The following is a 16,313-nucleotide window of genomic DNA, read 5'->3' as shown; positions in this document are numbered from 1 at the left end:
ACTAATTTATTAAGAGCCCAAGAAAGTATAGAATAATGAACTTCAAGTGGATGTTAAAGCTGATAATTGGAAAATAATAGAGATGTTTTTTGTAATAAATTGATTATTAAATACAGTTTTTTTCCTTTATTTCAGGTGTCCACGCAGGTGTAAAAATAATTGAGATGAAAGTTCCGGAAATAATCCAGTTTGGAGGGCAAGAATCCGTGGTCCTAGACTGCGACTATACAGCGGAAGACACGAGAGGACTGGTAGTTAAATGGTTCTTCAAGAACAAAGCGCAGCCAGTTTACCAGTGGATACCCACAAAAAAACCTCAAGAGTTAGGAATCTTGAGAGGAAAACTTGACCTTAGTTATAGAGCCTCGGAAGACGCTTTCAAAGAACATAGAGCTTTGAAAATTGTCAATCCGGGCACTGAACTGTCAGGAGAGTATACTTGTGTAGTATCGACATTTTTTTCGGAGGACAAAAAAACTAAACAGATGACTGTTTTTGGTGAGTACAATATTATATTACTAATAATAATAATTATATAGCAGTGGACTGTAATTTTAAGGTGATGGTTGTTAGTAGATCTAGGGAGGAGGCGATTTAACAGGGTGCCAGACACTGACCTTTTATGATTTTGATGATGGCTCCGTGGTCTGGTTGCACCATCGCTTAATTGTTATGTTCAAACATTTGTAGTCTCTGGAAATCATTAACATCTACGATCGTAGCTCAACAATGGTTTATATAGGCGGAGTTTCATGTTTCTTGATCTAGTTATATGGTTCACAGTGCCTATAAAGACCATTATGTCTTCTGTAAGCGCTTTTAACTCTTCTTTTAATTTTGTTAACGCTATTGTAAATATAAACTTACCGGGAACCGAATAAAACAGAAAATTATATAACAGAACATGAATAAACAGTACATGATTTCTTTTAATTTGTTAAGGGGGAGAAGCATGCCAATAGAGAACCTAGCGGAAAAATACGAAGCTTGCAATTTGAGATTTTTTTTTGATAATTTACAATTTTAACTGTATTAATTAATAAATATGTATCTGAAAACATTAAAAAGATTTTTTTTTAATTTAAAGATAAACTTACAATTGTAAAAAAATGCAATAAAATGAGAATTCGTTGCAGGGTCAAATCTTAGTATTACATTATATTTTATGGTCATATTTATTATTAAAATTTAGTTTATTAAGTTTTCAATTTTTTGTCGTTTAGATTTTTGACTAATTCATAGTTTTAATTTTTTTTTTTTAAAAAAACATCGATTTTTATAAAAATATAAAAGGGAAAGTAAAACAGTTTTTTTTATTTATTTAAGAAAAGATAACATTCATAAAATTCTGCGTAAAAACAAGTGCCTGCCTGCACGTCCGTGGCACTGGCGGTTAGACGCCGTTCACGTGCCAGAACGTCAGTGGCGTCTAGCTGGCTAAATTACGAATTTATTATTTTTCTGATGTTCTTACGATTGAGTATGACAACAAAAAATGATTATCTATTATCCGTGAGCATCTGGCAATTCCCCTTGTGACATGTGCAGATACATACATTTCACTTACATAATTTTGTACACATACTACTAATTGATTGTGATTGATAAGAAAATTAGTCCCAAGAGTTTCGGGGTTATGTATACTAATCTCGGGATTCATAGGTATCAAAAATTGTCCGGGATCCCGGGAATGGACTCCATAGCCACAAGGACGCCCTAAACCCCACTGGATAGACAACTCATAATGGTCGATAGATGTACGTGTCATTATCTCCATGACGCTTATTCTGCTTTATCAATATTATTTTAAAATTCATTTGTATTAAACGTAATTATTTGTCTCATACTTGTTCTATCAATAAATAATGTATCTACCAACGTATGCGTAAAACAAAGCGAGCATTTTCAAGGAAGTCAAAAACAAAGGAAAAATACTTTTACCCAAAACCTAAATAACACACACAATAGAGAAAAAATAATTTAATGAAGCCGCAGGTTTGAAACCTACATCCTATATACCCACAAAATACTTCAAACATTCACGGCGTAAATATTTGAAGTAGGTATTTGAAAAACTCGTTAGTTTATTATAATATTATTTTCACAACAAATATTATCTACCATTATTTGCTCAGCGGTTAACCAAGGAATTATAATGTTATTTTGTTAACATGCTTTTAATCATAACACAAATAATGTGGCGGATACTTAACAAAGGTTTCATACGTATCTTCATTGTCTCGTCGATTCCGAGCGTCTGCTCCACTAGTAAGCTAGCAGCGGGAACATGACAGACCCCTTTTGTATGCAGTGAGCTATATCGTCACGATTTAGTTTGCTATGTCTAAACTTATAATAATAATGTAACATAAGTCAACCCTATTCATAGGAAAGGAGTTCAACAAGGTAATACAATCTCACCCAAACTATCCACAGCTACATATTGCTTGAGACCACTAGCAAAGACTATATTTGGCAGTTAGTTAAAGCCACAGAACAGACTAATAAATAGAAATGTAAAAACCATCGCCATATAGTAGGGTACTTTATCACGATCAGCAGGCCAACATATCACTTAACATCAGCTACTTGTGATAAATATAAGTATCACATTTATCACTTTACGTGTTCTGGTGGTTAATTAATAAAAAAAGTTAGCCGTCTCTAAACTGTCAAAATGTGATATCTTTTAACACCGGCTTTCATGGCCATGATAACTTTGAAAACGAGTCAGAGTACGTCAATTTTACATATTATTGAGAATTGAGAAATCTAATTTCCTGTGAACGTTTTAAGCCACTGTAAGATTTTGAAAACTGCTTAAGCCAAGATCAACGAAAATCAAAACAAAGATGGCGTATGTTAGTGGTGTCTAGTAACATAAATCAATTAAATAAAGGTGATTCTAAAATTCTGAAAAAGAAGATTCTATGAAGTCTATGTTTTCTATATTATTGAAATAATATCAATAAATAAAAAATATTATTTTCTTGTAAAAATATTTGATTAAACATTTTTCTTCATTCGTCAAATTTGTTGAAATGTGCTTCCTCGTTGTGCATTGACCTAAACTGAAAATCATGGTGAGAGTAATATCTTATGCTTTTTCGTTGTTAATAAATTTAAACCTTTTAATTTTTATGTTTAATTTTTAAGTAAGACATCACACTTCTCGGAGCTTTTCGTAAGCTCGCGTAGCAGTGGAAACAGTGTAAACACTCCCCAAGCTTATGTTATTGACGAGCAGGTAGTGAGATCGTACCAACCCGTACATAATTTATTCGGTAAAGCAATCAGTGGAAGCGCAGCCATACACGAACATTGCAGATGTATACTAACTTGTACCAACAAACATGAACAGGAAAATTGAGAGGCTTCACGGACTAACGCCATGCATTCAGGGCCCTTTTGGTTGTTGGATAATTTATTCATCAGATCAACACAAGAAAAACAGATTTTGATGCAGTGATTGGTGTTTCCCGGTGTATATTACTTTTCAGAAAACACCGTTATTCAAAAATTTATGAGAGTCATCTTTTGACAGAACGACAAAGCAAGCTATACGATGAAATCAAAATTATATAAATAATGAGTACGTTTAAAAAGTATTTTAACTAATTAATATGCGTCTAAAAATTACGCTTAAGAGCATACTTCCGCGAAACGGCAAATAATTTTCAACAGTAGGTGCGACGAAATTTCGCACTCGTCGCCAATCGGAGACCGACAGTCGAGGTGTGCGCACGTCGATTTGTTTTGTCATGACGTCGGATGAATATATTCTTAAATCTTGTAAAGATGACTAAAAAACTTTACGTATGTACTTGAAAAAGAAAACATTTCAATGAATATACTATTATTATTAGTAATATAACGATAAAAATTACATTAAATGGACGCATGTTGAATTTTTATGACAAATTATATTTCGTTCGGCACGCGTCATTTGCACAATCCGCGCATCGCCTAGCCACGATCTTTTTAGATCATGCCTCAACTGAAGATGTATAGCCTTAACCATAGATATATTATTTTATAATTTAGTCGTTAGTTATTTTAATTCGTGTCCGGAAAATTTTAAATATGTATTTTCCGTACCGCAGTTAGTCGTAAGCTGTTATATCAGAAACAAATGCATGTATAGCATTGGGATCAAATTCATGTGTCAATAAAACACTTTTAAACACGTGTGTAATAAAAACCACTGAATACAAGGGAAAGACAGGGGAAAATGGATAGGTAAGTAAATTAGAAATACAATCGTATAGCATACATATTATTGTCATATTATTGTATTAAGCATTTTATTACCACATTTAAATAACATGCCAATTGTATCTAATGGCCCCTTAACCAGGATATAACATCTGTGGCGTTTGCGCTGTAAGAATTTTAATAAAAAACGTTAATAATAAAAAAAATTGAAATTCTGACGCGATATATGTTTTTAAATTAATAAAAAAGAAAAATAATAATAGTTAGGTAAGTGTTATTTTTTTTTGAAAAATTATACTTACTTTATGCTGTAATACGTAATAGAATTAGGTACTTAAGAAAAGTATGTACATTATGAATGTATAACTTTTAATAATTAATATCGGCTCGTACTAAGTATTTTAAGTATATAACGCTTGAAGTATTATGTAAGAAAAATATGAGTAGTTTTCGCATGTAAATATATGTAACGTAAAGTAAACCAAAACGTTACAAAATAAAGAAAAATGTCTTGAGTAAAAAAAAACTTGTTTTTACTTTTCTCTTGGGAAATTCTGACGTCATGAAGTGTTGCGCATTTCGTAGATTGAATATCTCTGCCGTAATGGAAAGACACCCGCAACGACAGATCTGTGAGTAAATACAAAAACGGATGAGGTGTTATAAATCCACATCATATTATTATTATGAATTATTATTCGGACTCTACGTGAAAAAATAAGTACAATTGAGCACAGAATAAAACCTATGTAATATATGAGTTATTTAACACTGCCGTTACTGTAATGCTACTTTAGGTTACCCACCCCGTTAAACTGCAAATATTTCAAATAATATGCACTTCATCATCTTCATATTCGACTTTTCCGAGAATCATCAATATAAAGTCAAATTAAAATTTTATTAATTTCAAAATAGATGGAATTATCCAGTAAATACATATAATAATTTGAAGGTGTCCCTATAAAAAGGGTCCATATGAAAAAACAAAAATGTTCAGAAGAAAAATACTTAGCGAAATAAATACACCAATTTCAATGTTTCATGTGTATATTTTGAAAGATAAGCCTTTTCTTATTTTAATACATTGACTGCTGACTAGATAATTAGTAATTAATTAACACATTTAAATAGCATACCAATTACATATAATGGCCACCTGATCGTTACTCTAATAAGATAACACGTAATTGAGCAAACAATAACGAATTTTGATAAGAAGTGTGGCGATATTATGAAAAGTAAATTCTCCACTCTATGTATAATATGTACTGTTATATTATTATAGACCATTTAAATACAAGAAAATCACTTTTGATACCAATGTATTATAATATAGACCCTTTATATCGGGAAGCCTTCTTTTATTGATATCCATCTGATTTCATTAGCCTTATAATTAAGTTTGATACTTTTTTGATCGTAATATTATAGATTTTAAAAATAAGAAATAATTATGATGAAACCTTAAAGATTTATTTATGTTGCTAAAATAAATATTTTTCTTTTACCTACTGTAATATTGTCAATCTCGCACTGTAATCTAAGGCGACATCATCGAAACGGACGGAATTTATTAGCATCGTAAAAAGGAGGTCAATATTAAAACCTAGTGGACAACGTGTCCGCCTATGATGTCGTGAGTCATGGTTTCAAATTCCGTGTATGATATAAAAATTAATATGTTATTTTTAGATGTTTGTTTGGACTCAGTGTATCAACCTAATAGGTTGATCAAGTGGCTTATATCCATTTTTTGTAAAGAAATCTGTTAATATAACCTCTACTGTTATATACTGATGTTTACAAATACCTGGTAGTTGAACTATTGGTATTTTATTCTTCGAATGATCTTTCAATAACCTTATATTATAAAGTTGTTCTTCGACGTGTATATTGTGTCCCACTGATAACTTGCAATTTCTATACTTTTATCCCCTAATAAGTAAAACTAAATACAGTGTTGCACACTACAAAATTATATTTTTTCATTATTGTATGCTACTCTTTAGTTCCGACCATGTCCGATCCTAATATGATCATAATATGGGCCTCCACAGAATAGAGGTTTGTATTAAAAGATTTTGTTTTTACGAGAAATAGATGTTAGCCACTTGCTCAACCTATTAGGTCCATACCCTGACTCACACACAAATTGAAAAAGAATATGTGTACTTGCCAGACCCAGGATTCGAACCTGTGAACGTGAATGTCAACAGTGAACTGTGAACGTGAACCCACGGCGTTATAGTCCAACGCTTAAGCCGCGCGGCCACCGTGGGTGTTTAGTAGACAGTTTAGTAAAGATAAAAAATTAGGCACAGACAAGTCCATTATAGAGTATAATTATTATTCAATCATGAAATATTCGCAACTAGGGCTGATAATACAAACTAACGACCAGACAAAAATAATATAGTCTTCTTAAACCTTCTATCTTAATTTAATTAATACATTTTCTTTTCACTTTTAATACCGAATGTACCGGTATTGTATAGTTTTTAAAACCGGTATTTCAGTATCAAAAAATATTGGAATACCGGTTTTGAAATATCAGTATTTCAATCCTCAGTGGAGGCCGATATAATCTTCTTAGGATCGGCCATCGTTACATCTCAAACTCTCTACGTATCAGATTATTTACTAATTTTGATGCGATTTTTCCATATCTTGGAGAGACGTATCATAGTATTCTTGGACATCAAAATTCTTCACCATTTTTTCTTCTCGCAGCTCTCGAAGGCTAGTGGTTTAGTTTACTAATGAGGACAAGCTTGTCAGTTCAATCGACTACCATTAACTTCATCTTAGATTCGTACATACTCGTTTAATCCTCGGCACCTCAATTATTAACACAGTTTATTTTATAAACACATCTAATAATGGATCAGGGTGTGCAATACTAAATAATGAATTACTAGTAGAAAACTCATTGCATAATTATTTATTACGTCCTAAACTCATTGTGGTAAAATGGTGAGTATGCACAACAGACAATAACATAGGTATATTTCGTATTAAACTTTTTTCAATATAATAATATACTCGAAATTTTATAACATTATTTCAATATAATCGCGCACGCAGCTGATTATGCTATTCCGGTCATCGGGTAATGGACAATTATTAAAAAAAATATATGATTTTCTTTCAAATTTGATTATAATAATATCTCACGTAGCATTTTTGACAATATATCAAAACATTATTAATTATAACACAAAATAACAAAAATATTGCAACATAAACAATTATTGTTAATAAACCATTTCTTTTATTCAACGAAAAATTCACTAGATTTTGAGAATATAATATTCCATATATTGAACATACATAAATTGAAAACACCTCAGATACCAACAAGAAAAAATCATATTAAAAAAAAAATACGATGCTCGAAGGGATTTCGTATAACTATTGTTATCGCGTATATATTCAATAATAACACAATGTCATAAACATTTTCATGTATGGCCCACTAGTTTAAATTGTCGCAAATAGATAAAAGGCTCGTAACATAATTGGTTAATGCACAGTTGGCGTGATACCAGTGGTTATGTGGGTTGAAATGCCGTCGAGCATCGTATTTTTTCAAAAACATGATTTTTTCTAGTAGGTAGATATCTGAGGTGTTTTCAAGTTATGTATGTTAAATAAACAATTGTATCAATGTTATATAGATGACTGTCAATTTTTTTTATCATTGATTTTTCAAGTATTTTCTTTTCATAAATATAGAAAAAACCTATTATCGTAGACGAAAACCATTTATTTATCGATTTTTAAAAGTACTTATTAGTTTGTGATAGTTTTAACAGGTTTATTATATTTTACAACGTTTTTATTAGCTCGTATTCTTATTTGTCCGGTGGTTGTTTATCCAGTACAAATCTTGCAATCGATTTTTAACTAACTTCCCGACTAGCTAGACATTTGAAACTTTTAGAATATATCAGAACAGAACTATTAGCCATCTTTAAGTAGAATTGAATTCATTTTCAGTTAATTCTGTTTTGTATGAAAAGTTATTTCGGAAGAAATCCGTAATCCAATCCACTAATTATTTACATATACGTGTGTTACCATGGAAATCAACATGACATTTCAGTATTCTATATTTGTTTGTTTTTTATTCACTTCATATCATAAGTACAAGTTTGAGCATAATGAGCATAATAATTTAACAGAAAATTTAAAAACGTTGTATATAAAAAGTTCTTTTTATCTTGTAATTATTGTTGATTACTGACTATCTTGCAAAATAATCACATATAAGAGATCACGGTGTGGAATAAAAAATAATGAATCTCTTTTAGTTCTTTGAAAGGATTTCAATTTCTGTCTCTCTCTTTTGTTTAACACGCTATTTAAACAAACCATCGAATAATTCAATTTCCAAACGAGCATATTCCTTCATATTTATAACATGTCCATGCCACAACATAACTGACAGTAGACATTTCCACGTTTATCCCTGCCAGCGGGTTGATTTGAGGGGTTACTGCCTACCTGCCTTTCGGTTCAACAATTAATTGGAAATTGTTGTGGTTTGGCCTTACTGAATCACGTGCTGAACTGTTTGACTAGAAGGCGATGTTAAAATGGCAAGTACAGTGTTGATTGTATGGGGTGGTTTGACGTTGATATTTAATTCGTGGTAGACATGTTATACCGATAACAGGGAATATTTAACATGTATTTCAACAAACAATGCTTTAATATGATTAATGCATAAAGATGTTTTGCTGTTACAGTAAAAATAAATTTGAATATCTATTAATATTTTTTTGACTTAGATTTAATGACATCCAGAAGATTAAACAAGTATACAATTATATATGCATTAATTATACACAGGGGTATAATAATATGGCACTCTGCGCTTAATGACAAAAAAACTCGACACAATTTCAATACGATGAAATGATAGGTAATTGATTAAAGGTACTACAAGGTCGAATCCGGCAACACATTTATTTTAATTTACGCAATAATATAGTAATTATCGTTGCCAAAATGGGAAATAACACGACCAGGAAAAATGTCAGCAATAACTCTCGTATTTTTTATGCATTATGACAAGTGGTGCCATACTGTTGGAACCGTATATTTTTCAAGTCCATTCCGTCCAATTTGTGCAAAAAAATGTAATTATGTCACAGTAATCAGCATACTTCCAATCACAGTTTCATAGAGTACGGCATCATGAAACCTTCTGTCCAAAAGCTACACGAAGTCGTAATTTTCTCAAAATGTATTGGTTTTTCATAAACCATTATCAAATCCTCGAATCCAACAATTTTGCTTATTAACGTCTGTTTGTTATATATGACTTGATTTCATCGAATAGTAAATATCACGTAATTTTTGCTGCACAATTATTGTAGTTAAACGAATATGTTGATACTTTTTTTGTTTGTTGTACTGTATTATTTTCTATATATCTAGAGTCTAGACTCTAGACTGTGTAGGAAAGTTTAAAATGGCAAAGCGACACTACTGAAAAAAGGTGGCAAACATAAAATTTCCTGCTCTTATTAAAACGCCCTTTACAAAACTTAAATATATTAGAATTTAAATTCAAATTTTACAAAGTACATACAGTATGTTAATAGTATCAATTTTACATAATATATTATATTATATTCAGTGGCGTAGCAAGAGGTGGGCGAGCAACAGAATTCGAGCTCTCATGAATTTTCTAAAATAGAATCTGTCAATCCGTCAATAACTAGTGATAATTGATTGATTTGGGGTCGCAAATATACTTCACGTTATAAAATAATAATTTATTTTTAGTTTATTGATGATTCTTTAGCACTTTTGTTGCATTATTAGGTATATTTTATATTAAAAATCCATTATCTATCATTTATTAGCAAATATAATATAGAGAGTAATATAATTGTTATTCTAATAACAAAAATCGGCTTGCCTTGAATCTGTAAATGGTAAGCGATAGGTGAACTCAAAATGTATAAGTAGTGTAGTTAGAAATATTCATAAGAATAAGAATTTTATTGTATTACATAAGTGGTGCGTTTCTATCACTATCTTGAGCAATAAAATACCTTGATACACCTCTGATTATATTATTTATTAATTGCAATATCATCAAGATATCATTTTTTCATCAAGATGAATAAAAATAAAGATATTTTTATATAAAAATGAAATAACGTTGTACATCATTTTAATAATAATTAAATAAATAAGCGATTTTTTTATATAAATGTTCTACTTTGCTCATATTAAATCCTTTGTATAACTCACCTTGAATAAAAACATTAGTAGATAATAAATAAAGTGTTTACTTAGAGTGTGTACGGCCATACAGTGTGTCCTATCCTGTATAACTGATAGATTACCTTAATGTAAGTTTTCTTGTTTCAGTTCCGGAGAGAAACTTTAGACTCGTCCAAGATAAACAGCGGGAGCAGGACTCTGTAAGAGTGATGTGCTCTGCCGATGGAATGTACCCGAGACCAAACATTACGATCACTACACCTGACAGGTAATATTCGCTACATTTAACTTTCACCTGACTTATAATATAACTGAAATAAATCACAATTTTCGTTCAACGACCTCAAGTGATTAATACATATACTGATACAATCGACTGAGAATATTTTTTTGGAAATTAATTAAAACTGGCAGTTTTTTTTATATTTCTGAATAAATTATATAATTATGAGAATGAGGCTTACTCAAACTTATAATATTAAAATACTAGTCCTACAATAAGAATTAAATATTATTATAGTAAGATAAATATTGTATGATGTAGGCACATTTATTTATAAATGTAATATTAAGTATCAAGATAAGTGAAACATTGTGAAAATCATAATAATAATTTATGATTATATAGTTTTATTCAATAAAATAAATACAGGTCAATAAATATAACTTAAGCTATTATTTAAGATAATAGGTACATTGATATTAAATACATATTTAAAATTACAAAAATAATCTATATGATAAAGGACCACTAAAGTATTCAACACAAAAAGTTCATTTACTGTAATGCCTGAATGAAGCTATTGAAAATGTAAAGAGAGGAATTATTAGAAAGAGACATATTATTATGCAGATATACTTAACAATAGTGAAAAAAGCATGCTAAACTCAATTCATATTCAGTAAAAAATATCTTGTCGCTTTATCGGCACGATATGAATGTATATAGTAACAATCATACCACTCAGCATTACATGAGTGACTCGCTTTTACATGTATGCTTTGTTGTCAAAACAAAATAATAGAGCAATAATGATCATCAGCATTTTCTCAATCATAACTTGATTGGTAGGGTCTGTTATGATTTGTCAATTGCGACAATATCTCATGTAATATAATGTTCTGCATTTGTAAAAATTGGGAGGACAATCCATGAATGAGATCCAATCACGCAGACCTCCAACCTGGCCTCGGTCAGGCCTCCCTATTCAATAATCATGCTTCACTCCCGATAGTCACTCGATATAAAGGGGATAGACTATAAATATCGTCTAGGCGGCCCAAATGAGTAAGCATAATATCCTAAGTAAGTAGTAAGTATGAATCCTCACTTACTCATCGAGTCCGTCACACGACGCACTACTATCGTCACAAGTCCATAGTCAACTATCATTCTAATCGAATCAAGTCTCAGTTCATTAATACAATAAATCTCATGATCACATCGATCTCATCAGTACATTCATATCCGCTATTATAATCTTACGCTGTCATCTTTATTATACCATTTATTTATTCTGGTATCAGCAATAAACTCCCTCCCCCAAACAACTAAGCAACCACGATATTGTATCTCCTCCACCTCATCATCCCTAAATATATGACAATATTGTCTGTGCTTAAAATCAAGAAAAACGTGTTGCTTGTTATTTTTATATTTATATCAATATGATCTTACGCTTTTTAATATAATTTATGTAATAAATCGAATATCCCTTCAATATATTAATTTAGAAATTAAGGCTGTTTGTCTCGAACGCAAATATATGAATGTAAGTATTTCGGAAATCGCTAATGTGTTTCAAATAATCATTTTTGATGTATTAACACCATTACATTTTTTTTATCCTAGCAGTGATGTTACCAATAATCAAGAAAACCAATAATAACAATAATACACAGTTAATGTTGACTATACTAGAAATATGATGTTTAATATTGTGTTATTACATTACCTTACTCAAGGCAAGTTGGTCCTATATCATTCAAGGTAATATTATATTAATAGGAATAGCTTTAACACTGTTTAACTTATAAATCAAAATGGGGTCGGGTTTACTCAAGATAGGTACTAAATATTACCAAGAGTTATCCACATAATGTACTATGTAAATAATATGAATTTAATAAATTGTTTTATAATGTGAAAAAGGACAATTAAAAAAATATCTTTTTCAAAAAGCAAAAATTAATAATGCCTACATTCACGGTAGCTTATATGAAATTTTCCTCAATATGGAAAACATAAATTTGCTGAAAGTGTTAATAAAATTTTCTCGGAGCTTTTATTTTGTGTAAATATGACCGTTAGTAAATGGTAACTTCAAGTTATTATTTGCAAAGTTTTTCACCTTCGGGAGTACTTGTAAATACTGTTATTTACCAGCTCTGGCAGGTTTTGCCATGCAAATACAGGCTTATCATAAAATAACCCAACAATTTATTTTATTATTTATAATTAAAGTATGAATTCTTATCATAATGTCATGCATCAATAATTAATTGTGAATAACAAAATATAATATGACAATTACTAATAAATAAATCAGCAAAGATATTCCTAAATAAAATAAATTAAAACTGACAGTAGTTTAATATTGCTAATGATTAAATTAACTGACAGTCATGTTGCATTATATTTTCATTATTGTAGCAAGCTGCACACTTAGTGTGCTCCTAGATTTATTTGCCGGAAGGAGATAAAAATGCCTTGCATTATGTAGTAACCGATGTTAAAAAAATAGTGGAATCGATCAAGAATCTCTTTTACGTGTCCTTATTATGATTTCCTCTGGGTGTAGTTAATTTACTGTTAACGCATTTATATTGGATTTGAATATTTTTATTCAATACCTCAATTTAGTTTCAACTAGGTATACACGTTAAGATGTTTTACTTCCAATTTTTATGTTAAAACATATTAAACGGATATATTATATAATAGTATGGTTTCACTATTAACCGTATTCATTCATACATAAAGCCCCAAAATGGTTTAATTCTTATAGTCAGGGTTACTAACTAATACCGTTTCCTTTGAAATGGCACTACTCTCTCATTCATTACCTAAATTGATTGGTTTTTAGGTAAAAAGGTATACAATGTGATTGTTAATATAATTTTTGTCATCCTCTTGTCTTTAACATCTTATTAGCTGAAATCGCGCCATCCACTATCAGCTACCGTCATAGTAATATCTGCTTTGGTAGAAATGTAATCATATCAATAATTATAAAAATCTTCCTCTGGCGCGTATTTCATCGATCTGTCTATATATGATGAGTCTGAGCATACTGTACCGTTATCCTCTCTTAGTGTGGCAGATCTACTGTCGTTTTTGTAGTTTTAATATTACGATTTTCTTTTTCTTGAGGGACACATAATATGTTAATATAATGCAATAATGATCGATTAAAAACAACAAAAAAAACATAGACCCACTAAATTTCTCTCTCTCTCTCTCTCTCTACTCTCTCCATACCCACTTAGTCTAAATCAAGCGTAGCACGAAGCTAATTCAAAACTGACGAGCATTCTTTATGATGAGATCTTCACCAGTATTTTGAGCAATACAATTAATTAGCCTCTATACCGACTAGGTCGGACGGCTTTTCATACATATTTCATAATTTTTCCAGAGCATGTTACTTGCATGGGTATCCTGTATTTTTGAAGTTATACTTATTTTGGCGCGTTTGGAAAATCAGATCAGAGTGTATTTTTGGCGTGTGACATGTAACACATAATTTATTGTTTCACACGAAAAAAATGCACTCGATTGGATTCGAACCACCGATTGTTCGATTATCAGCCGAACGCACTACCTTTACGCCACAGTATGATACTGCAATCATGACGATTATAGAGTATAATATTATAGTTTAGAATTGTTCCGGTGCCTAGGCAGCGAATTTATTATTGTCGGCCATTTGCAATTCCTTACATAAACAAACGATTAAACGTCAGTTAGTAATATAAGTTAAAGTGTATAGAAATAAACCAACGGCGTTCCAATAAGCGGTCCTTTTTCTTGAGTTCGTAATTTAACAAGATAATTAAGAGCTAGTCAAAGAATCTAGTTTAACACAAGTTTTTTTTTGTTACGCCAAAGAAGTATAGCTTCTAACGCGCGTACATAAATACACACACCGATTTTTTTCGCCATATGGTTGGTCAGGTATAGTTCAAGATTATAGAGCTTGGTAGCGAATCGCCTTTAAGGGGCATCATGAATGCACTGGATACATATATGATATGCAGGTTAAGAGGAAAGAGAAAGAGCACGTTTGTCGAAGTTGGTCGGTAGGGGTTTATTATCAATTATTGAAAACCACAAATTAAAATCTCAGATAAAAAATATACATTTTATTTGTCATTACTTTGTATTCACCCAGTGAAAAAAGCAAACAAAATTATTCAAAGCCACAGTAGATGGGTTTATATCAAAATGCCAAGTTATATATAAATATGGTGTAAATACGCACTTACTTTATACAAAACAAATAACAATACTCGGTTGAAATTAAAAATAAAATAAAAATATATAACAGCCTGCACAGATTATAAATATGCAAATTTTAGTATTTGCATGAAAAAGGATAGTTTAGCGCGGCTTGTTACCAGATACGCATCGCCATTCAGGGATTATGGGAGTGGTACACAACCTGCCATGCTATTTATTTGGGGCTAACACGAAGAAAATTAAACGAGTATAAAGCTGACGATTTTACCCAGATGACGGTCAGTTTTTGATGAGGTGCGACAATGATTTGTTATGTATGGCATGGTGCAGTTTATGAACAATTGTATAGCGTTTACCAAGTTAAAATTATTAATCTAATGAAAGAGCATATTAACCAAGCCGTCGGCATGGTTGTATGACGGTTTGTCTTTTTTTTTAATAAAACAGTAGTTATCACGATATTTTCACAATTATCCGTTTTTTGGGATTCGACTGGCAAACTATTTAGTAGTATTTATAAATAGAAATAATTAATTGGTTTATGTAACTGATAGTCGATGGCAAATTTTGTAAAATATATCTATCTATAAAATATTCTCACAGTATCATCTGTTTAATCTCAATGGAATCAGAATTATTCGAGCACGTTTGTATTAAGTTAACACATATTATGACGTCATAAAAATATTCGGCACTCTATAAATAGTAAACGTAGGCGCCTATAGAACAATTTGTCGCATAAACATAATGATATTATGTTTCCAAAGAGATAGTTGTATGAATGGTGGTTTTGGTCTTCCATTAAGATTTAGTTTGGTTGGTTTTATTTATTTTTTATTGCATAATAGCTAACTTCCGTCAAATATGCATGCAAAATAATATAAATTCCATTGAACGTATATAGACATCACTGTGTCTAAATTAATTATGCCGACTAGTATAATAATATATCGTCACCGATAATTCTGATTTGGTAATTGTTGGAAAAATTAAATTTAAACTTTACTTGGATAACATTTATACCTAGGCTATAATTATTATTTTAAATAAAAATGGAAAATTATGCTTGTCTAATAATTGGGAACAATTAAATAATTTTCAATTGTATGAAAAAATATTATAGATATATTATTTTATTTATTTATGGCGTTTATGGTTTATGGTTATCTCATATTATTAAACACAAGATTTATACAGTTCCCATTAATTTCTGACTAACGTAGATTTATTATTTTGTAGAGAAGAAAATGTAGAATCATATTATTGAATAGTTATCTCAAAAACAGCGAAAATCAAGTTATCTAGTTGTAGTATTGAGATGACCAATGGCGGCTGGCCCTTTAGGTAAAATGGTCATTGACCTTCCAAAAATATCTATACAATGTAAATT

At 30.6% G+C, this 16,313-nt stretch overlaps 1 protein-coding gene across 2 annotated transcripts in view; it reads left to right on the top strand.

Annotated features, from left to right (window-relative positions):
• Positions 1 to 16,313, top strand: part of LOC147064293 (uncharacterized) — a 527,685-nt gene that overhangs the window by 491,105 nt on the left and 20,267 nt on the right. For both annotated transcript variants that reach the window (XM_085958787.1, XM_085958786.1), the window contains 2 exons: positions 136 to 498; positions 10,609 to 10,729. In XM_085958787.1, coding sequence (XP_085814913.1) covers positions 165 to 498; positions 10,609 to 10,729 — 455 coding nt within the window. In that variant the 5' untranslated portion in view covers positions 136 to 164. The remainder of the gene's footprint in view (positions 1 to 135; positions 499 to 10,608; positions 10,730 to 16,313) is intronic.

The sequence above is a fragment of the Rhyacophila brunnea genome, unplaced genomic scaffold (assembly GCF_057557595.1).
Source record: "Rhyacophila brunnea isolate RB1 unplaced genomic scaffold, BYU_Rbru_1.0 scaffold_8, whole genome shotgun sequence".
Classification (NCBI taxonomy): Eukaryota; Metazoa; Arthropoda; class Insecta; order Trichoptera; family Rhyacophilidae; genus Rhyacophila; species Rhyacophila brunnea.
The sequence above is the reverse complement of the archived record's forward strand: the minus strand, read 5'-3'. Positions and strand labels throughout refer to the sequence as shown.